At 41.9% G+C, this 24,515-nt stretch overlaps 1 protein-coding gene across 2 annotated transcripts in view; it reads right to left on the bottom strand.

Annotated features, from left to right (window-relative positions):
* Window positions 1–899: 899 nt before the first annotated feature.
* Window positions 900–24,515, bottom strand: part of sema4f (sema domain, immunoglobulin domain (Ig), transmembrane domain (TM) and short cytoplasmic domain, (semaphorin) 4F) — a 57,070-nt gene continuing 33,454 nt past the window's right edge. For both annotated transcript variants that reach the window (XM_087837672.1, XM_087837673.1), the window contains exons 3-16: window positions 12,079–12,227; window positions 11,651–11,710; window positions 7,291–7,389; window positions 6,412–6,520; window positions 6,156–6,275; window positions 5,908–6,059; window positions 5,649–5,830; window positions 5,193–5,334; window positions 4,099–4,312; window positions 3,775–3,884; window positions 3,532–3,683; window positions 3,186–3,241; window positions 2,876–3,066; window positions 900–2,760 (exon numbers count right to left, since the gene is read on the bottom strand). In XM_087837672.1, the coding sequence (XP_087693798.1) occupies window positions 2,053–2,760; window positions 2,876–3,066; window positions 3,186–3,241; window positions 3,532–3,683; window positions 3,775–3,884; window positions 4,099–4,312; window positions 5,193–5,334; window positions 5,649–5,830; window positions 5,908–6,059; window positions 6,156–6,275; window positions 6,412–6,520; window positions 7,291–7,389; window positions 11,651–11,710; window positions 12,079–12,227 (2,444 nt within the window). In that variant the 3' untranslated portion in view covers window positions 900–2,052. The remainder of the gene's footprint in view (window positions 2,761–2,875; window positions 3,067–3,185; window positions 3,242–3,531; window positions 3,684–3,774; window positions 3,885–4,098; window positions 4,313–5,192; window positions 5,335–5,648; window positions 5,831–5,907; window positions 6,060–6,155; window positions 6,276–6,411; window positions 6,521–7,290; window positions 7,390–11,650; window positions 11,711–12,078; window positions 12,228–24,515) is intronic.

Genomic DNA, 24,515 nt, shown 5'->3' with positions numbered 1-24,515 from the left:
TTCACTAGTTTCCTGTAGTGACTCCTTCCAGACTCTTCACTCTCAGTGGTCAGATCATCAGCGGAGTATGCACAGCCCAGGCTCTCTTTCCTGTGCTGAATCAAATCAGTCAGTTGGGCAGTACTTTTAGCTTGACAATGCTGTCATGGTCCTGGATTGCTGACCCAGTGTTTTGTGTTTTTTGGTCCTGTCAGTTCTTTATTATTAAAGATCATCAGGATGATTCTTGGGTTCTTTATTATTAAGTTTTTCAACTGTGTCTCCTGGGTGTCTCTATAGTCACCTTTTTATGTAATATATTGTCTCAGTCGCCCATTGCACTTTGTCGAGTTGTCTCTTGTTGTCCATGATCTTGTTCTCATGTGTTTTGGATTCTTTGGATTTCTGAACTCTATTTCTGTACTGTTTGTACAGCATTTTGAAACCTTGGGGCGACCGTGGCTCAGGGGGTTGGGAAGCGCATCTATAACCGGAAGGTCGCCGGTTCGATCCTTGGACTCTGTCCTGGTCGTTGTGTCCTTGGGCCAAGACACTTCACCCGAGGACACATTCAGTCTGTCTGCCCAAGGGCAGCTGTGGCTACAACTGTAGTTTGCCTTCACCAGTGTGTGAATGAATAGTGGAATTATACAGCGCTTTGGGTGCCTTGTTGCCTTGAAAAGACAACACAAAAGCGCTATATAAATAAATGCAATCCATTACCTTAGCATATGAGCAAAAAAAACCCATATTATTGTATTAATGATGAATTATTGGAAGTCAAAGCTCTACAGCAGACACGTGGGAAATTGATGAACTTTACTGCTCATCACTGTATAGTTAAAGAACTGAAAAATGAAAGGATGCATTTGCAGCGGTGTAATATAATCCATGTATTTCATGTACCAAGGTACCCACACTCAGTCATAGACACAAACAGGACCACATACACACAACGGTGAAGACAGTTACACAGACATGAGGCACAGAAGCTGCTTTGTGCATTCAAAAGAAGGACACGTCACCATTTGTTACATGTCCCCACAGCCAGGCTTTTAGCAGACAGTACGGCAACAGGATAATAACTTTTTAAATGTTTTATTACAAAACAACGTGACAAAACAATACACTTTATGTTAAAATCCACACTCACAACATGAGGTGATGGTGTCTTTGAGTCTATAAGGTCCATTCCTAGAGACTGAAATGAATTTCATATCCTTTGAACGACTTCTGTCTCAGTGATGGTGAATCTGAGCAGTGACAGAAAGCAGCATTCAGTTTCTCGCGTCTTCTCTGCAGCTACTTTTCCACAGTGACACAAGTCTGACGGACCTTGAACCCATCAGCCTCTGCACATCCTCGGCAGAGCAGAGAGGGACAGCCCCGTCACAGTCACTGCAGTCCATGTGAAGGCTCCTCAGTGAATTTATGGTTCTAAATCTCTGTCAGTGACGTTTCTCTGTTTGAGGCCCAGGACCGGTGCAGTCTGACCGGGCAGTCTATGGCTCAGCAGTCCTTTGGTGCCTTTGAACCCATCGAATTTTGGGATTCAAGTGGTGTGTGTGAGAAAGAAGCACAGACAGCAAGAGAAAGAGAGACAGGCGGTGAGAGAGAAGTGCACTTTTCCTTTCCAGGAGAAGCAAATGAGAGCAAACAACAACAGGGGTTAAGGAGAAAGACAATATGGCTTTTCCATGTCTACAGATGTAGACGTTTCATCTTTGATTCTTTGTAATATTAGAATTATGTAATCGCTCAGTTTCAAGTCCATTATCACCTGTTCACACTGCTCATATTTACATTTATATGTACATCGGCAACAGCTCTCATCCTGAGTTACTCATTATAAGAAGTCTATACCAACACTGTCATATGATTTCTGTCCTGCAGCTCTCTCCGTGCATAACAGGTCTCTCTCACATGCTTGGACATAAATTTATATTTCTCATAAATCTCTGAAGTCTCTCTCACGTCACAGCTCGTATTCAAAGGCATTTGGCAGTAGCCACTTTGCACTGATTCCAGTAGTTTTCAGGTTTTTTGGAGGATGCAAAATGGTATCGAACATTTTCATATCGAACTTTCTTCACACCTTGCCAGCGGTGCTGGTGATTTAAACATGGTAAAGCTGGAGATCTCCTCTTCTAGTCTTTTCATTCCTTCCCCCAACCCATCCCTCAGACCCTCCTCCACCTCTTCCCCCTCCCCCGACTCTCTCTCTCCCCCCTCAGACCTCACTCTCTCCCGCTCCCCCGTCCTTCTGTCCAGCATATCTGGCGATAGAAATTCAGGGCCAAGCCGCCTCCCGCTGCCGCTTGTGTTGCAGTTGGCGTACAGAGAATTCCCATGGCCGTTGCTGGAGTTGCTGCTTATCAGAGTGTCGCTGTAACTGTGCCCACCGTTTCCATGGTTGCTAAGGAGCGTGGTTGTTGTGGTCGAAGTCGCCGTCCCGTTTCGTTTTTCCGCCATCCGGAATCCATCCGAGAAAAGGCTGGAGCTGCTGGGGGATTGAGGAGTGGCCGAGGAACCCAGCAAGTCCCGCCCCTTTCCCGATGACAACGAATTATCTGGTAGGTTACGGGCAATCCCACACCGCCGTTTCACAAAGAAGATAAGGACGGCGACAAAACTTAAAACTAGTAAGATGGCAAATATGTACAAGGCCAGGATATGACGACCTTCGGATGTTGATACTTTTTCGACACTGGGAGCTTCTAGTGTCAGGTAATAGGCTGCTCTGCGGCAAGGGGTGGGGTCTCTGACTGCCGGCCCCCCCTCCTAGATGAGAGAAATAGCACAGACAAAAAAAAAGTCCTTATTTTCAAAAAAATAGCAAAAACAACAAAAAAAGACAAAAGAAAAGCAAACACAGCTCTGCTTCGTGGCTTCATACCTGGCACGTGCAGACATAGTTTCCCAGATTGTCGTCAGTGACAACCACCTCCAGGTCAGAGTTGTGCTGCCTGGTGTGTCTGTGGAGAGGATACTCCCAGCTACAGGGCCGAGGGGACAGCTGGACGCACTGCAACAAGAGGCGCAGGCCCCGGAACACTTGCAGCACTTGGGGCGACGGATTGCAGCGACCTGGAGCGGAGGGCGAGAACGGAGACGGCGAATAGGTGATTAACAACAGCAGGCATTTTCACTCACAATCACACTGGACAGCGACGATCACGCTATCTGAAATGAAAGTATAAACTTACCTTCTGCTACATTACACTTTTTTAAGGCAGCGTCTACCACATCACCAGGACCGGGCCTGCACACAGGGCAAAATTATAACAGTTAATAAAAAAGTCATTTTAGCAGCTGAACTGACTTCAGCTTTTTTGTAAAGTGTATTTTTATGAACACTTCTTACATATAGCTCAATTTTCTGTATTACATTTCCATTTTATTTTCCTTAGGAAAACATTGGTACACGAAAGTACTGCTGGAATAAAAATGGGTCACTGTGGTATTTTATAACCTTATACAGCTGCTGCCTGCCTTTCATTTCCATTTTTCTGGAAAATTTCCAATTCACTGTGATATTCCTGTAGTACTCACTCTTCTGTTGTTTGCTTGCAGGCCTCCTCCTTTGTGCTCCACACACAGCCCAGTCCTCTGGCTCTGGCGCACACCTCACAGCTGCGATACAGAGCGCAGCCTTCAGCTTGGACACGAGCCAGAGACAGAGGGCTGCCCACCAGAGCGTGGCCCTGGAAACACGGAGAACAGTTGCAGAATCGCTGAGAAATGGAACGAAGCACGGCTGTGCTTATAGTATGTGTATGTACACGTGCGCTCTACCTTGTGCAGTAATATATTGTTAACAGGTTCCTGTGATGTGAACAGAGGAGTCTCCTGCAGTAAGGTGACATTCTGGCCCACTACTGCCACCTGGTGGAGCTCCCCACGGTCTGCAACACATTTTTGTAATATTAATTTCTGTATTTCACATTTAAGTCACAAATTCTAATACAACTTGTGAAAGTTTAGGCTTTTATCAATTTTGCATTCAGGACCATTATCTTTATTTTAGTTCAGCTTTAGGGAGCTGCCTCCGTTAACTACAATTTTAAATGCACTACAATTTCTATATCCTTCTGTCGTCTCTATTGTCTGATCTCTCACCTGTTCCTAGATACAGCACTGCTGCCCTCCGCTCCTCGCTGCCGTCCTTCAGATTTACAGCCAGTTTGGTGTAACTGATTCCCTTTCGAACCAGCAGGGATGCTGCAGTCACACTGTTCTCCATCAGAGGGTGGTCTCTCACAAATGTCAGCACCTTGTCAGGAAGTTTTAGGGAGGACTCAAAGCCCTCAGCCTTTAATGCACTGTTTAAACACTATTATAAAGAAAGGAAAGGGTGTGTCTTAGTGATTTATGGTAGTAAAGACAAATAAAATGCATGCATGGTACATTTAAACTTCCAGAGGGCTTCACAATATTACATATGTGCCTCTTTTAAAATGTGAAGATATCATGTTTATAGAAATAACTAAGGTATAAATTTAGCCTGGAATTTATTTTCATCTATTATTTTTTAATATATACAGCTGAGAAGTCTTGCAAAACCAAATGTTGTAAAGTCTATACATCCGCCTCATCAGAGTTCACATTATAAATGCACTGGATGAAGATTTGTGGAACTAAAATCTGAACAGAGGATTGAAAATCAGCATGTACTTGAAATCATCTTGAATAGATGGCTAAAATTAACTGTACTTTTGAACATGTGTGCCACCCTGTTAAATATAGCTGTTAGAATAAATATATGTACACCAAGTATATTCACTAACTTCTCACAGATTAAAGGAACTGTGTTTTTAAGTGTTACTCTGACCTTTTGGGAAAAGGTCAGAGTAAAAGAGTATCTTTGGATCATATCCAGAAGGACACGTTGCTAATAAAAGAGAACAAACATCATTTAACCTCAGTTTTAAATGCCAAACAGATCAAGTATTTTTGGCAGGATAAAAAAATGTTGGACCAAACAAGTTACGCCTTGGATCAAAGAAATGATTCCAAAACATCCACTAGAGAAATTCACATAAGGTCTCCTCCTTTCTGAACTTTAAAAAGGTTGTTCAGTGTAAACCAAGCATTATTTAGATTGTAAAATCTTCTACAACAACCATAAATCATCAGTGATGTTTGCGGGCTGCCATATTTTCATTCAGGAAAGCAGTGTAAATCATCGAAAATGTGAAAGTACAGTTTAATACCTGGCCAGGCCGTGGTGAGGGGATCGGCTCATGATTGATCCAGTTGTCGCAGCTTTTCTTCAGCTCTTTAAACGGACCATCCAACACTTTGCTGATGTCAGACAGGCTGAAAACACACACGGCCGACAGGTCTACTTGCTCCCTGTGTGAAAGGGAAAAAAATGTTTAGCATGATGCTAAGTATGGAAGGAAAAAGTTCATTTTTGAAAAAGAGTAAAATCACATCTTTTTTTGGAAAATAAGCATGAAGCTACAGCAAGTAAACAGCTTCATGCTTATTTATACTTTTTATATCATGCAATTGAAAACTGTGAATGAGCCTGTATTGCACCATATCCACTGATAGATCATCTATATTTGTCTACAACAGCAAGAAACTACATTTCCAGTGTTACAATATCTCGTATGACCAAGGCTCTGCTCTGGCCTCTTGCCCCTGGTTACTCTTTGGCTTACCACTGGGAGGTGAACAGTCCATAGAAGTGTGTGCTGCTGGGGTCGCCTGGAATATGTTGCATGGTGAAAACATCAGTTAGGACGTTATAGCGCTGGCCGCTGGGCTTGTCCTCGCACACCAGCTGAGCCTTGAGAAAGGTGGTCCAACGTCGCTGCAGAGTCTTCATCCCTCCCACATCAGACTGAACAGACAGAGTTAATCTTAACAGGGATTCAATCATATATAGGGATCAATGATTCAGTCAAGAAGGTGGGTTACCTTGCAGACCCGGGCCACCCTGGGTACTTTGACTTTGGTGTAGAAGTCATATTCTTTGGCCACCTCGTTAAAGAAGAAGTAGATTTTGTCATCGTCTCCTGTCGGGTTTCCTGCGGACTGCTCTATGAAAGCGGAGCTGACAAATTCTGGGTCTGAGAGAAAAAACACCCGCAGACACACAGTTCTAATTATCCTTGTGGGAAAGTGTGGGGTCAGCATGTGTGACTGTGGGCAAACGTGTCTCTTACCGCTGAGCCAGTTGATGGATCGTTCAGTTCGGATGCGCTCCTGCTCAGGGCCCGTTGCCCGGGAGATGTCGAAGAGTGTTCCCAGGAAGTTGCTGGTAGCTGCTGTGTAAAGGAGACCATCTAAAAGGCAAAAACAATGAGAGAAAGGACAGCGTTTATTTTATATAAAGATATCAGGAGAGCTTAAAAACTCTTGTTTAAAAATTTCATTTTGACCAGGAAACTTAATCAGTCAATCACACACAGTGGTACTTACCTGCCATAATAGCTGTGTAATGCTGACTAGGCTCAAAAGGACACTTTCCCTTCCCTGACTCCATCCTCACCACTCCATCAACTTCTTCCAGAGTAAAGGTAGTGGCATTCTGCAGAGAAGAGAAACAAAGGACTTATATTTCCTAATTAATTACAGGCTTTTCTGTCTGATCTCGTACAGATTGCTTTTTGGCAACTTACACTGCTTCATTCATAATTCATTCATTATGATCTCCTGTGCTTAAAAGGCTTAGTACTATGCAAAAATAAAAATAAAAATGCAATATCATGACATGTTCAGACACCCACAAAAAGAATCAAGTATCTCTTTAATCTTGCTTTTGCACTCCACAGTTGCTATTAAAATGTTGGTGTATTTCCAAGTCTGTGAATGAATGTGTTCCCCAATTTAGCCTCTTCTTTAAAGGTATAATACTGTCAACAGATATTCAAGGTGCAACTGCAGTATATTATGATGCATCACAATAATGAGGTTTATTTTTATTTCACAATTCAGTCATGATCAAATGATTATGTCATGTCCTCTCTTTCTCTCTTTTTTTAGAATCATCTGTTTTCACATCAGTTAAATTTTAATTTGTGGATTTGGGGAACAGCTACACTCCTAAAAATAGATGCTGTGAGAAGGTGTTGCTGAAGCCTGGAAAAGTCTTTAGACCTCACTGCAGGTGGTGTATAATCGCATTATGGGTACAAGTGTGGGAGATCCATCTGCACTCATTAATGCTGCATGTGCAAACTCAAACCCATTATGTAACCATATTGTGGCTCGCCTGTCTGTATGTCTGTCTGTTTGAGCAGGGTCAGAGGTCATTATCGTGCATCAGTCGCTAAACTACAAGCGCATGGACGCACTCACCAAGAAGGCACACTGAGGGTCAAAAGCATAGGTGCCGCACACATAGATGCGACCATCTCCCAGGAACTCCAACAGTCGGATGTAGTTCCTGCAGTCGCCCTGCAGGGGGAGACAAACAGTAAAAAAATAAAGGCAACATAGAAGACAAGATACGTATCCATTTTAAGCTCGGTTTAACAATCAGGACATACAGCAAATATGTTCATAATTACACATGTTTAATAAGAGTTAAATTCACATTGGATTAAGAATGATTTCACTCAGTGAAAAAGGGCAATAGGTATGTTATATGATAAAATAGTCTTTGTCTACACTGATATATAAATAAGTTCCGTTATAAACAGACATTAACTTTCTGCCTTTTTTTGTTCTTCTTGTTGCTGAACACCAAATGATTAATGATTTTCAAAAATGTTTTGAATTTTGAGACAAAAAGGTGTTTTCTTCATGAGCAGTTCTAAAGAGTTTAAAGGGTAAAGAGTTCAGTTTTGAACAACAAAACGGGAAATTGGAGATGCCTCGCTGCTGGAGGTGACACCTGAGATTCCCACTGCTATCAACAGAGGCCTCACACACACACACGCACACACACACACACAGGCATGAAACTTGAGATCATCCACTTTCATGCATGACACCAGATTACACATATATTTTTGAGCAAACTTTATTTTTCTTTCCTTATTGTCACACATCAGAAGCTGTTATGGAAAAACACCCTCACTGTCCCATGCCAGTTACCAAGAAACCATGACGCAAGCAATTTCTACTAAGCTCTGTGCGTGTGTGTGTGTGTGTGTGTGTGTGTGTGTGTGTGTGTGTGCCATCCTGGATGAGCTCCAGGCCTGATTCACCTCCCCAGAGACCTGATCCTCTCTGATGCACAGATCGTGTCACTCAAACCAGCCCTCCCCAGCCCTCCCCAGCCCTCCCCAGCCCTCCCCAGTCCTCCCCTTCCCTCCATGCTGGTACGGCTCCACGTGAGTTGGACAGAGAGCCAAAAAAGAGAGCGAGAGAGCGAGAGAAAGACAGAAGTGGAGCTCAGGCTGGTAACAAAGGGATCAGCCTGGGATTAGCTATTTCATTGGCCCCAAATTAACCCCATTCATACTAATAAGCTTCATTCACAATCTGGCATGGGGTGGCTCGAATGGCTCTATTCTATTCTGTTTGATTTTATTGAATTCTTTTGTACTCTTGATTAAAATGGCCTCCAATTATACATCTTTCATAGTAAAAACTTTAATGACGTCGGTGCGCATCGCAGAAATAAAAAGTCCTGCCACCTAAACATCTAAAAGCTTTTCATGCTTGCTGACATTTACCTGCTCAAAACAATCTCCCGGTAATTACTGATGTATGTGTGTGAGAGGACAGGGTCCAACTTTTTTCTCCTGACCTCATGCTCCGCGCTCACCCTCCATTATCTCTTTCTGTCCAGCACTTTTCTCACTGCTTCTCTTCTGCAGACTTTCTCCTTGCAAGCACTTCCACAACAGTTTTGACAGTGCAGCACATACAGTGATGCTACTGTAGCACCTGAAGTAAATTAAGTAAATATTGATTGACAGGGGTTGTTTTCGTCTTTCCCTCAAAGCCTCATCTTAATTTGATTTAATTTGAATTATATAGCACCAGATTGAACCAATAGTTATCTCAAGCCACTCTATATTATAGGGTTATAAACAGTAACCGAATCTCCAACGATCCACTTTGAGCAAGAACTTGGTGACAGTGAGGAGAAAAAAACTCCCTCTGAACCTGAAGATGACACATTAGTGCAGTTTTAGTGTCTTTTAGCTGAATGTTTTGGTTTTAAGCTCCATTCAGTTAATTTCTTATTTGGCTCATAGCCAGTCTCATCAGCATCAGCTAGAGGCCCGCTGCTTTTTTGGTCTTTCCAAGTATGTGTTACCCACCCAGCAATGAAGAGACGTTACTGCATTTCCCCCAATTTTCTTTATTAAGAGGGCATTTCTGTAAGATTCTTACAATTTAACTCAATTGTAGTTTCTTTAAGGTGCTTTATATTGTAAGGTAAAGACCCTACAATAACAGAGACAACCAGACAACTAATTATGAGTAAGTACTCGGCAACAGCAGGAAGGAAAAACTTCCTTTTCACAGGAAAGAACCTTCAGCAGAACTTGGTTCAGGAAGAGGAAGCCATGTGTTGTGACATGTTGGGGTGTTGGGGGTTACACAGGAAAAGATTCAAACTTACAAACCAAAAAATCCCAAGAAGCATTTAAGATTTTAGTATTAGTGAAGCAATAACTATAAGTATGATGACTGTATACATGCACACCCACTACTTACTAAAGCTTTGACGTTTTCTTACACCTTATGATGAATACGATGACTCAAGTAAGATCTTTTATCATATATCAACATCTTTTCCTGCAATCCTGTAGTTAGTAATGTCCTGCTGATAAGAGTAAACTATTACTAACGTGTCCTTATTTGTCTCTGAGTCTGCAGTTTTCACATGATTCACACACACTCTCTACTCTACTCTCCTGTTGAGTCTATTGTCTTGTCTCTGCAATCTTCATTTATTCTCCTCTGCACTTCCTCTCTCTCGATTGGTTCGACTCCCCTCCTGCGCCCCCTCCCCCACTTTTTTAAACCATCTGACTCACGTATATTCTTGTAATCAATGCCTTTGTAGAAAAAAAACAACCCTTTCCTGGCTTTATCAGTCTATCACCTCCTTACAGTAGAAAACAGCAAACTGTGCTGATGATGATTACCAAAAAAACAGGTCAAAACTAATTGCACTTCCTTCTCTTTTGAACCGCTGACCTTCCACTGGCTTTGTTTATCTTTGATTTGAGAGATTTTCTTCTGGTCTGATTCAATTTGGAGCATTATCCAGTCATTTAAGGAAATCTTTTGTGTTTTTCTCAGGCCGCACACTCCACTATGCCAGCAAAAGATCTGTTTCAGTCTGTTACTTCTGGTTTAAACCAATAAATCAGTCAGGTACAAGAAATGTAGATCAAGTGTGTGTTTCTGCGAGCTGTTTGGTCAGAGCAGAGTAACATGCTGACATGTACAGCTTGAGTGGGTAGTGCGCTCTAGTTAATCAGTTTCCGTAGTCAGTTACTGGACATCTGTGAGTCCACATCCACTTCTTTCTGGTTTTTCATCTCTATCTCTCTCTCTCTTTATATACACACATGCACGCGAGCACACACACACACAGACACACACACACCCCTACTGGGGCATTGGCATAAGTCCCAGAACTTCCCATCCAATGCCCAACAGCACAGGTTTGTAAAGCACACACAAAGACACACAAATGTACGGCACAGCACAAAATAAAAGCAGAGACATGTGACATCTAAGTCTTTGGTGATTTTTAAATATATATATATAGAAGCAGTAACCTCCTCTTTGTCTACATTGGTTTCTCTTAATGAAGACCTAGTCTTTGTTGCATGCATCAAAATCTTTACTGCTTCAATCGAGGACCATGCGCTTAGTCATGTGCACCATTCATGTATATATGGGTGAATGTATGAATGGACTCCTATACATATTATTGGTATGTCTGGTAAATGTCTCCTCAGTTGCAAAGGTTGGGATTCGTCATAGCTTATTATTAATACCTTCTAGTCCAGCGGTCTCCAACCTTTTTTGCGCCACGGACCGGTTTATGCCCGACAATATTTTCACAGACCGGCCTTTAAGGTGTCGCGGATAAATACAACAAAATAAAACTAGTACCGGTACCGAAAAAAATACGATTTATTCATAACACACGTGAAAAGACCCAGGAAAACCGAGTTAACGAAAAAACGATAACAAAATAACGCTAAAAACCGCTAAAAACCCTGAAAACCATACATTTCTACCCCGAGTCTCACTCTCACGGCCCGGTACAAATGACTCACGGACCGGTACCGGTCCGTGGCCCGGGGGTTGGGGACTGCTGTTCTAGTCCACTGTGTTTATGTTTATCCAGCAATCTTTGTAAAATAGTTAAATAAACAGAAAAATGGAAAGCCTAACATTTAATGTATTCAGAGATTTGGATATGAAACTAAGCCAGATATTCTCATTTACATAGCGACTCAATTAATATTAGAAACAATCACCGTAGTTCATGGACATTCGAATGGTTCATTAGATTTTATCTGGGTACGACTGAGCTGAGTTCCTGCAGGAAGTAGAAGTTTCAGTGCTGGCTGTGTTTTCCAGTCTGTTCTTGGGTTTCAAACAGCAATAATGGAAGTCAAAGCCACATTTCAGAATAGCAAGATTTAAGACAGCACTACAATTTTGCATTACCACCAGTTTGGCTGAACTAGACAAAAATAACACACAAGCAGCACACATGCACTGTTCTCACCTCTGTCTTTCCCTTTCCCTCACATGACTTCCTCTTGTCGTCTGAGACATCCCAAATAATCTGCAGGAAGAAAGAAGATACACAGACGTAGTAAGTCTGTCAGTTTTCTTATACACAAAGATAATACCATAATACATGCTTTGGCAGAGAGCACCAAAATACAACGCAAAATACTTTTAATGCTTTAAATCCACACCTGTACACCACTGTCGCACTGTTAGAAAGAGTTTCACTTGTTTGCTGGTAGGTAGCATAACAACAGTAACTGCAGTGACTCCAGACAAGCTCACACAAGTATGGGACAAGTTTGACTATTATATGGACGTATGCGACGGGGGACACATATAGCCTTTTGAATCGGATGATTCTTTTTGATACACCCTGTATTCAGTGGTTTAATGCTGCTGCCTGGTTACTCACACACTTACCTTTAATGGGTTTTTTTCATTGAGCTTCTTGGTGTCTACAGCCAGTATGGCATCCCTGGCACCCAGGAACAGCATGCCGGATGTGCGGTCCAGCAAGAAGGTGCTGAAGTTTGCCACATCGCCGAAAGTCTCCGAACCCAGGATGGTGTCTGTCAGACAGAGGGAGTGAGAGAGGGCGATATGTGTCAATAACAGGATCTAAATGAATTTGGAAAGACACACTCAGAAAACAGGGCTTGGAAAAAAAAATACATCTGTTCGCTGCCTCCTTGACCCATGTAACTGTGGAAACAAATGGTTGACAGGATGAGATTAAGCAAACACCATATTCCCAGCAAGAAGTTCCAAAGAGATAAAGGGATGGAGGGATGAGAGTAACCCGTGTTTCACACTGTCCTCTTACACAATCAGAGCAGCAGATTAATTCCTAATCTCTCTGAGACTTTTTCATCGTTCTTTTCACTCGATGTTTACCGCCATTTTTCTGCCCTTCTCTCTCTGCAGTGATATACTGTTTACAACAAAGGCATCTTCCAGCTCTTCCGTCCTTCCTTGCAGCTGTCTGGAAACAACCTTCTGTTTGCCTCCTTTTTAAACGCCGTCCTCGTTCAAACGCAAATCCACTGCAGAGGAGGAAATACAACAAACTAAATTATGCATAATCATAATGTATAATACATAACTGATTCATCTTCTACATAATACATGGTGTGTAATATCAGCCATAATTCTCTCCTTAATCTAAAAACTATCAAATGAATCAAATCCCCGAAGCTTTTAAATTGTGTTCCAGCTCTTGTTTGCTCTCTCACTCAGTCAGTCTCCCTCCCACTCTTTCAGCTCTAGGACAAAGCGTGTGTGTGTGTGTGTGTGTGTGTGTGTGTGTGTGTGTGTGTACTGATGTCCCAGCTGCTGAGAGGAAAGAGCACAGCTGTGTGCTGAACTTCTTTTGAGTACTGGTGAGAGATTGTGTGTGTTTGTGTGATTTAGCAGTTTTTTTTAAAGTCCTCCAATGCCACCCTTTTTTAGCCACACGAAGAAAGCCAGACACGGCTTCGCCTCCAAAGAAGGCGGGGCCGGCGATTGATTTCGACGTCCCGATCAAAAACACAGGAACACAAAAGCACGCCTCAAATAAAGAAGCGCCATTGCACCACAGATGACAAATCAGATGACAGATAAATGCTAATGAGTGCAGCATGTGGTGTTAATTTAACCTCAAACAAACTAACAAGAGCAAAACAGATAATGTGCATTACTCACTGCACTTGCACAATTAAACAATTAATGAATCATGACTAATGACAACAACAGAACCAACTCCCATGTTTGTTCACAGGGCAGACGTGGCTTCATAATATGAGAAACTGTATTTATCACCTACATACACACATTTACTGTCAAACTCAACACCTAGCACCTAAAATCTAAAGAAAAGGTGTCCAACATAAAGCCTGGGGGCCATAATCGGCCCAACAAAGACCGATTATTCAGGCCGTTAGAATGCTTTGGAAAACATGAAGGAGTGCATGAGTTTTTGAACTGTTAACTGTATTTTCATAGTTGTTACAGCTTTTTCTATTGATAAAGACCTATCACATTGCCATTAATAGCACAACAAATAGCTAAGTAATAGATAAATGACAGAAATGTTCCTTTTTTTCCCACAATTTACTTTAGAAATTTCTGTTTTGTAACAATGGGTATATGGGTGAAACAAAAAAGAGCATTATTATGAATACAGGATAGTCTGGGCAATGAGTTACCAGAACGTCTTCTGTAATCTTACTCATTTATCATGTAAAAAATCAGATATTTGTTGAATTTGCACTTTCTTATATTAAGAGTTAAACTTAAACGACCATCATTAAAACCAGCATGTCTGTGAACAGCACTGAAAAGTTTGTTTTTAAATGTCGAATCTCCAGCTAAGCACACGTCTATTTCTTTAAAAATCATGTGAATCGCTTGAATATTCAGTGGTCTTAGGCTCAGAAAAATGATTGGAAAGCCTTTCTAACCTATAGCCTTGATGTTTGAGCCCTGACTGCAAGATAAGATGACACTAAAACATAGAGTAGCAGCAGCTCAAGCACAGAAAAGTCAGCTAACTGACTCCGTAAAGCCTGCTACAATCTCTCTGAAATCCCTCACAGTTTACTATGTTTACATTGTTTGCCATTTATGTTTACGCTGCCTGTTCACTGCCTGCAATTTTATACAATTTATGCACTTCACAAACCCTCAAAAGCTCCCACAATGGAAGTAAAGAAAGCAGCATTTAAGGAACGTATAGTATAGATAGTGAATATTACAACTGTATGATATTAAAGTTCCAGCGAATTACGATGGTTTACAGTAGCGTCTGAATTCTAATTTAAAAGCTTTCTTCAGAACAACGTCTGTGGCTGCAATACAGGAAGTGATGTCAGATCACTTCCCGTGTATGTATGGCAATATCTAAAGTTGACTAACTTTACCTGGTCTATAAATAAATGTGTACACCGCAGACCAGATAAGACTGAAAGCAGCATCACTTCTGATAATGAAACGAAACAAGAGAGCCTGTGGCTGCGTCTGCATGCATGTTTCACAGAAATACTGCGTTACTTCCCCTTCAGTGAAAAGCCATATCGCCATGTCACGAACATGTTGTGCTTCAAATCTACGAACGCCGCCAAAAGAGAACAAGCAGCATTCCTTTGTGCATTTCTTACTTAGAAATTAGAACGATAGAGAGGAGTGAATAATTGCACACACCCTCTATTATTATGCAGGGAGGGCAGGTGACACTGGCAGACGTTAGAAAAATACAGAACAGGCAATGCAAACAATCTAAAGTACACAAAGATTTGTTTCTTTTCTATTTAGAGGTAATTTCAAATTTGTGATATACTCCACATATTACGTAGAAGAAAGCATTCCTGGAGGAAAATCCTGCAAGGATCACAAATGGAGTTTGAAGGAACACGACGGCCAATTTGGCAGCTTTCGACTAAATGATTAAAACGAGAACAATCATTTTCTTTCTTGTTATAGCGGGTGGGACTACATCCAGTCACTTTTATAAATGGCGCTCGGCGTTGACACGGTTTTCCACTTAGAGCTCATCTGGGTGTCCGTCTGTGTGGCATGGAAAAAAAAAAGACCCCAACATGCTGACATCTGCTTGTAACTGAATCACAGACATTTTCACGTCCCCCCGCCTTGAATCCAGACTCCCTCATCCAGTCAGTCTGTGTCTGTTTCCTGTAACATTTCACATGAATGTCATTTCTCATTCACTAAGAAGCCATCTGTTCGGCTAAAAAAGCCTCCAGGCAGTCAACAAGCGAGAGCGGCACTGATTTGCTAGTGGAGGGTTAGCACTTCCTGAAAAGGAGCCAATATGAGAAAGGAGAGTGAGATCAATATAATAAAAGGAGACACACACACACGCACAAGCACACATGTGTGTTTATGTGTGAAGTGTTGCCCTTGATTAAAAGTTTTTTCTTTTGGAGTGTGGCGTCCTTCTTTTTGCTTTTACACCCCGAGCTACTGAAATAAACAGCTCCCCTCCTCAATCTGTCAGTCAAAGCTGGCTTCAAATGAAAGACGAGACAGGAGGCAATAAAGCATTAGAGACCTCTCCCGCTCGTTCTCACTTTGTCTCCTTTTTTATATTTGTCACTTCTCTTTATCTGCTCTGTCATCATCCACGTTTTTGTCACCCTGCAGCTTCATAGCACCAAAAGACCCCAATTCTTTAAACTCCCTGTGCTGCCTACTTCCTCTTGCTCGACTGATACATACATACACACACAGAGACCCACACACAGAGCGAAGCAGACATGAGTGTTTGTGACAGAGGCCGAAGGCAAAGTCTGGAGAAATGTCCTTGTGAACTGGAAGACTCATGCACGTGGGTCCACCACCTGCTGTGCACCCTAATGTAGGGAGATGATTCCTAGAGCTACGCCATCTGCCCTTCTCGCACACACACCTTCAAACCAATCCATCCAGAAACACACAGCAGACGAGGCGCAACAAAATAATGTGCAGTTTCTTCTTTTTCATCCCATATTCGTCTTTTATCATGAGGATGACATCGCCATTTTTTTTCAAGGGTTTTATGAATACATTTGGTTTGACGTGTGTCACAGAGGGGGGAAGAGGATGCTGCGCAGGTTAGGGTAAATGCCTCCTCTTTGACGGCAGGAGCCTGCAGCGCACAACCTACTGCATCCCACTTCCTGTGTGTCTTTGCAAAAGGACAAATGTTGCAACAAACAACAGGAGGTCAGGATTTTGCGTGTGTAATCTTTCAAATCCATGTGTTGTTCTGTAGAATAAAGTAGATTAGCACACTAGAGGGTTATTAGAACGAGGCCCGTGTTTAACCACTGTACAGCTTCTTCACAGCGTGGGCACAATGCTTCATTAATGCATTTTCAAGCAATTTCTTTTTTTTTTTAGCTCTGTTTTGCCCGTCATGACCTCCTGAGGAACACATCTGGCACTTTAACTAGTGTCTGGTACTGAGCAGATACTCTGCCAGAACTGCCTGGGCTTCAAATAGCATGAAACTTCTGTGAGACTGAAATAAATGGCAAAGTTACAGGTTGGTTGTAAAACACAAAAAGGACCAAAAGAGTGTAGAATAATGCTGTATTCTCAGTAATAGAGCTACAGTAAAAAAAAATACATAAATTTCTGCTAACTTAGATGAATTTGCCAGCAGCAGTAAAAGATTAACAGCTTCTGTCGAGCAAATTTGGTAAAATATAGATTTTACTGTTAGATTTTACGATTTTATTGTTTTCTTTTAGTTAAGTGAAAAGCAGCTAAAGCGTTCTGACATTCTGTTTGATTTGTGTCCGCCCTGCACATCTGCAGCAGCGCAGCGGTGCAGAGGTCAGCATCGTTGCCTCACAGCAAGACGGTTTCCGGTTCAAAGCTGTCCTTACGCTCTATGTACCTGGTGGCCGCAGGTGGAGCTGTCAGACAGATAAAGCTTTGAGTCGTCTAAGACTAGAAAAGAGCCACACAAAGGTGATTTGTTTTCCAAGTGTTCGGGTGAATAATCACTTACTGGGTGTGTTGCAACTAATTTTCCACCTTTTTTTAAAAGAAAAAAAGATCCATGTCTGCACCGTTACATTAGGATACAAAACTGTTCAAGAATAGTTTAATTAAGGCAGTGCAGAATAAAAAGTGCAAATAAGTACCCTCTGTCAAGGGCATAAAGGCAGGACTGCGTGAGGCTCACTAAGGTAATTTATGTCTTAACAGTGCACAGGGACCTGCTGATTATATCGTGATAATCATTTTTCTTTCCCCGCCACAAGCGCAGTCACACACAGAGATCTGATTATTTCTTAGAATAAAGGCCTTTATTCTCCTGTGTGGATAAATACATGTATACAAATATAAAAGTCGCAGCCACTAAGGCTCATTTTTAAATGCTGCGATAAGTCGAATGTTACTGAAACCACACAGAAGATGCAGGTTTCGTCGAGGAATCGGGAAATGCACGTAAAAAAAAAAAGATTCATATGATGCATCTAGAAAACCTGGTGACCTTAAACATGCTGGCAAAAAAATCACACCCTGACTTAAAAGCGACTGGTGTGAGTATAAATGAATAAGTAGTCCTAAAATACAAAATTCTCTCCCCTGCCATGAATCATTCATTCATTATACATTAAACATGACAGAGAGACAGCAAGGGAGGGTGTGTGTGTGTGTGTGTGTGTGTGTGATGGGGGTATCCATTAAGAGTTTAATAAACTGGCTCTTGCTCTGGGGGACCAACCTTGACTGCAGGGCATTGTGGGACTGGACCAACCAGGAAGTGATAAATTATACACCTCCCTTGTTCAACTGTCAATCAAAACTGACGGGATGGAGAGAAGAGATGCAGAGAGGCGCACACACACACGCAGGCTCCTGCCCCCACAGTCTCTCAACACACACACACACATGGAGTCGGCCCCTACGGTGAGACAGGACACAGCTGCACGAACAACACAATCCCACACTCTGCAGAAACACACATTTATAGCACTATCATCCACTCAATGCCATTTTCCAATTTTCCAGCTGCCGTTTCCTCTGAATTGTTCTGCAGCAGTCGGGGGCAGACGCACTTGAAAGGTTAAAAAGGACAGACCAGATTTTGGCAGATTGTCCCATTGGGCAGCGCGCGCATTAGCCGGCTCCCCTGCTCCGTGCTAGCACTTCAGCGTGCATTATGTTGAATGATAGCAGGCAGCCAGTGTCATCCAAAAGCAGACAACCATCATGTCTGTTACACGCAGCCATAAATCCTAACTGTTTGAGTGATAGGAATAATATGGTTAAGCTCAGTGTTGCCAGGTTTGATGCAGTACAAGCAGGTCAAGCAGGTCGAGCTGATGAGCTTTTCACCTAAACAACTGTTTTACAAATCTCTCTGCTTGCTTCTGTCAAAGAAATCACGAGAGAGGAATCCTGAATAGAAATCCATGGTGGGATTTTGTAACTCCGAAGACCCGACCCCCATACAAGGTCATCGTCTACACTGTAAGAGCTAAATCCATAAACATCAACCCAGTCATGTTGTTGGACTAAAGCACTGTTTTGCATCTCCCTGATGCAAACGTGCAGATTTTGTAAATACAATCTGGATAGTAGACGTTAGGATTGAGACAACAGACGATGATGTCGGGGATTAACCCCAGTCAAGGTGATAAGTGACAGCTCCCCAGTTGAGGCAATTTTAGCTCAGTTCTCCATTGATGCTTTTTATTAATAGAAATATTATTAAGCTTATATTATGAATCTGATGTCCATGTATAACCAACACTGCATTCATGGCCGGACTTCTCTGCTCTTTAAATTAATGTGTGCGGGGAACTGGCATCATTGTTAGGTGTAGAGAAAACAGGAATCTATTTCTGACTAGAGGATTTATTTTTTCACATCAGAGGTATAAGGTGAATCAGCGAAGAGTGCAACAACAAATTCAACGATAGGGAGAAAATCCCATTTCAAAATGTGTTCAAAATCGGAGCGCTTACAATAAAATAGAGTAGATTTGATTCATTTCTTCTGCCTTCATGATATAACAAAAATTATAATGTAAAATCAGTAATTTTTTAGTAAAAAGGATACTGTACTCAAATATACAGATTAGTGTCTAATTACATCTTCCATTAACCTGACCCATATAATTAATCTAGAATAAATATCAGTGGGTTGGCAGTTGAATTAACACAACTAATTAATCAACTGATTACCAAAGATCGAAGGCTTCGCCATTGAATGCAAATGTTTTTTAATGCTGAAAATGAAAAATAAATTGCCTGTTGCTGTGTTTTACTGTCATCCATCAACTTTTTTCCTGTGTTTAGGCCACACGTTGTGCATTATAGAGGTTAGCGGGTAGCGCTCTCCACTAGCCTCCTCTGCTGACCTGCCTGCGCCAGGGGATCAGTGATGCCACAGCAGGGATGATGGAACAATTGGACTATGAAGCAAATCGCCCAATCCTAGCAGAACTAAAACCTGTGGGGCGAAAAGCTTTTAAAAGCTTCATTTGTGGCACAATGGGTTCTCAAGCAGCTTCTATCAGATTCGGCTGTTGAGCAGTTTCTGTTTTTGGGTAACCACTGAAAATGTAGCCATGAATCTGTTATTCTTCTAGATGTTTCTGTAGCATGAATTCACTTTGCTGATATAAAATAAAGGCTAAATAATTCCACTTTGATGCATTTCAAATATATTTCACAATAAGAAGCATCTACTTCGATTGTGCATGTGTGTGTGATGTTTGGTTAACCCCTTGTTATTGTTCCTCAGCAGCTCATTGTCCTTGTTTTGACTGATGACAGCAGTCGGCTATTCAGCTATATCCTGTTTCAAAGAGCCGCGCGTTAAAGTGATGGAGAGGGAGGCGGACAGCTTAACACGGAGTGCTTCGGAATTTAAAATGAAAACGTAAACGTGTAAAGAGGAAAAGGCCGGCCCGCATCTTCGAGACCCCACGTTCGTCTCTGATGATGAAAGATCACAGTCGAATTTGTTGGAAATGTGTGACAGAGATCAAAAGGCTTCGAGTCAAAGGCAGACAGACAATCCTCCTCTTGTACTCCTCTGTATTCGCTGTGAATTTCTGCCTTGTTTCATATGTTAAATGGTCGCACAAGGGCACGAAGTCAGCGTGCCCAAAATATCCAGAGAAAGAGCTCATCATTTAGCTCTTACAAGCAGCAGTCACTACATACCGATTCAGCCCAAAGCTAAAAAGGCGAAAACCTAACAAGTGTGCGACATGTTTTATGTATGGACGCAATTGTTAATTTCACTGAAAAGTTAATTTCACTGAAGTGCTTGCAGCTGCGGTTTGGTACTTTTACACGTGGTCAGGCAAAATCCAAAGAGACACGCTTACCGCGCACATTAGATCAAGTCTTTACCACCTGTAAGAGTAACAATGAGAAACGCCAATCTATTTCATATACATACAAGTTTGAGTCTATATAGTAAAATACACCGATTATTTAACAGATAAACTAATATAAAAAGTGACAATTGCTCAAACACGCTGCAGAGGTCTTTTTCTAGCCGCCTGTTTTCCTTTGAGTTAGACTTGATAGAGACATAGCAGTGGGCTGCCTGCGCGTCTGTGAATTTCATCAAGTCAAATGTAACAGCTCGTAAGACATTTAATAGCTGCTATATTAAAATAAAAAAGACCAATTTTGCCCCCGAAATGAAACAACTAAATGAAAAACGCAGTTCCGATCAGAGCGACGTGTCGGGGTTTGCGTGACTGAGCTGAATTAATAAAGCGCATAATGAAAAACCCACAAAATCTTGGGACCTTTAACGGTGACACGGCGTGTGTAACCGTTTTAGGAGCGGCTGCAAACATTTTACTCCTACTTGAGGTCACGCTGATGTGTTCTTTTTTTTAAATTGTGTGTGAGTTTATCGACCTGCGTGCTACAGAAAACGAGCCTGCACTCCCCTACCGCAACGATGTAGGTAACTCATTCTGGTGAATATCAACCGAAGCTGTTTAGGCTTATCCTCTTTAGTTACAAATGAGAAAATTAGAAATATGATTATAATTAAACAGTTAAGGTTTATTGCAATAATCTAACTTGAAGCTATAAATGTTAATAAATAGCAGGGAGACTCACAGGATTCAAGCCCTTCCATGTTATAGTGTCAGGACTTATCTACTAAGGAGTAATAAACGATTTGCTAAAGATTCCTTCCAGACATGATTTAACAGTCCAGTCGAAACATTGAGCTTAGAAAAACAATTTCAGTTTGTTACAAACTTTTAACTTTCAAATAAATGAGTCTTTTATGGGATACAGACAAGAATTAAAAGCTTCTGATAAAACCACAGTGTTAGATCTTATATATTGCACCTTTAAACTCAGACTTGGGATAAACACAGATAATATTTCCCTCTCTAATGTGAAAACTTTATTCTTTTATCAATGTGCCTACTTTTTAGTACATGTAGTTCATTATCTGGCCTAAGCTCATAAGTGAAGACATCAAAAAATGTGAAATGACCCTGACACACAGCATCTGCCTCACCTTTCGGGTTCTCACTAAAACTCCCAAGGTCCATGTCAAGGAAAGTCTGGGAAACGAGAAATGAGAACACGCAGTATGAAGGAATGACAAGAGCAGAAAATTAGTGAGAGACACGGGGAGAAGGAGGAGTACGGGTGAAGGTGAAGCAGAGGAGGTCCAAGGTGACAGTGACTGATCACCCACTTCATCACTTCATGCTCTTCTCCTCTTCTGCTTCTTTGGGGATTTTTTTTATTGCTCCACTGTTCCTCTTGGGGTGGGATGCTGTGCGCATTTGTGTGTTTATACTTTGATGATTCTCTCCCTGTTTCCAGCCTCCCACTACCTTTTCCCCAGTTTTCCCACTTTCTCTCCCACCCCCAGCCTCTCTCTCTCTCTCGCTTCTCTCCCCCTGTCTCTCTCTCTCTGGCTCTGGGTGATAAGCAGTAGCACTACTAATCAGGCTTGCCCTAAATTCACCCATGCCCTGTAGGATTAGCATGTGTGTGTGTGTCCGTGTGTGTGCGTTGGTTTAGAAGTTGCATACCGGCAGCATTCATCAGCTCTCACACGAGATGTGTGTACATAAAGCCCAGTGTATATGTGTATATATGTGTGTATGTGCAAGAAAGAGTGAGAGCCTGTATGAATGAGTCACTGAGTCAACACAACCCTGCTATTTTTATCTTACAGTAAGACTGTACTGCCTCATTACATAACTTAAGAATCTCTTAATATCACTGATCATTTATTACATAAAAATAAAAGGCCTAAAATAAAATGCCTGCCTATGGAAAGGTGAAAGAATGACCCTGATAGGGCTCGTGAAAATAAAAGAAATCCACGACCTCTCAGCCTCCTGACACACCTGTGGTATCAGTTTGAAAATCCTTATTCTTGTTCCTACTCTTCTCGCATTCACAAGATTTTTCGAAAACTTGACCTCTGACCTTGACTTTGAGGTCAACATAACTAAGATTCAAACTCATCCGAGACTTTTTAATAGATAGACCTATTTGTATGAATTAGTATGAATTTCAAAATCCTTTCTCGGCTGGTTTTCGAGTTATCGCATTTGTAAACTTAAGCATCTATGCTGCCCACCCAGGGGGGAGACACTAATACCTCGTCAGCCTTTTACAGCTGAGGGGTAACAAAAAAGTCTGGTCTTGTATTTAATATCAACCCCCACAATCATTAAATTCAGGAAGAAACGTGTCTGGAAACTTGCGTTACCGCATGACGCAGTAACATCATTCACACAAAGACAAGCTCACCTGCCTCACTGTGTTTATCTCTGGCCGGCGAACTCAGACTAAACAGTTAGAGACTCTCCAAAGCCAAAACAGAGCAGGAGCAGCCAAAATATCTGTCACACTACAACAGTTGCTCTGGATCCTTTTTGGCTCGTCAACCCCTTAAACTGAGACAACATGTACTTGTGAAGTCACATAATTACATGCAAATCAGGAGCAGTTCAGAGTTTCCTTCACAAACTGCTTCATCTAAAGGATTTGTAAAGGTCTGCGCGACAGTGCTGGTGTCATGCTGCTTTTGCTCCTTCTGACTTCGAATGCGTTGCTTGCTGCGCTGAAATGCAAGGCGCTGTATCGCTATCAGCTTAACCTCTTGTGTAAGGACTTAAAACAAAAGCAACATTTATATACAGACATCAATTATGTATTTAGTGTCTCATTTGCTCAAACCTTCAAAGATGCGTTAAACGGTAAATGCCGCTGCTGCATCAAACTCCTCTTCTCCTGAGAATTTGCAGATGGCGGAAAGCGTTTTTTTGTTTCTGATTGAATGAGCACACGGCTTATGTTATTTGTTCAGTTGAGTAATATTGCAGCTACAGATGATTTCCCATGAGTACGGAGAAAAACAACAACAGTGCTCTGAGAGAAAAGGCAAGAAATCAGTGTTAGAGAGACAGAGAGTGAGAAAGTGAGAGGGGTACGTGGACACAAGCCAAATACTGTGAGATTAAACAATCTGATCTTTACGCGTCCATGCACACAAACAGAAACCACCTGATGCATTTTGCTGGATTCTAGTATATATTGTGGCAGACAAAGATATACACACATTTATGCGCACACACACACACAGACACCAGTTGATACAGGCTGATTTGTACGCTCTGTGCATGTGTGTGTCTGTGCTACTGGAAAATCTGTGACCTGCTTGCATTTCTCCAGTAGTTCTTTCTGCTTTAATTCTTAGCTAGCTTTACCCGCCCTGCACACCACCACAACCCCACAGAGACCCCACACATTTCTCATTAGAGCTGCACAAACCACACAGCTGCAGCGAACATCAGCATACGATGGCACACTCACATACACACTCCCAAGTTACTGAGGCAGCAGCTGGTCAGTGTCACACGCGGGTCACCTTTGCAGCCTCCAGCCACATGTCATACTTTGAGTGAGGCTCCAACTGGCAGGCCTATAGAAAGTAAAACCACAAGCCCACACATGCACACACTGACCGTATCTACTGAATCGCTTCTAATCTGCTGCTTGCCGCTGACATGTTTAAAGATGACCCATTTAATAACCCTGCTTTCCACGTGGTGATCTGACGTCTGGAAACTGATACTAATACTCTGAAAAACCACAATCCACTAAAAAAACACCTTGTTTAAAATGGAAAAACCAAGGCTTATGGGTAAATGTGAACCTCACCACAAAGAGTAGGTGAAAATGACGTCTCATTGTAAAATATAGGACTATAAGACTGCTGAACAATAATGAGCAGTGAGTAAGAGTATGAGTGCTAACTGTGGAGACTCTAGTAAATAATTAACAGGCAGTTTCCTGTCCACTGCTGATAATGGCAATGTTAACATTCAGCTACATACACTCTCTGTG

This window comes from Neolamprologus brichardi, chromosome 3 (assembly GCF_056152115.1).
Source record: "Neolamprologus brichardi isolate AB-2024 chromosome 3, ASM5615211v1, whole genome shotgun sequence".
NCBI lineage: Eukaryota > Metazoa > Chordata > Actinopteri > Cichliformes > Cichlidae > Neolamprologus > Neolamprologus brichardi.
The sequence above is the reverse complement of the archived record's forward strand: the minus strand, read 5'-3'. Positions and strand labels throughout refer to the sequence as shown.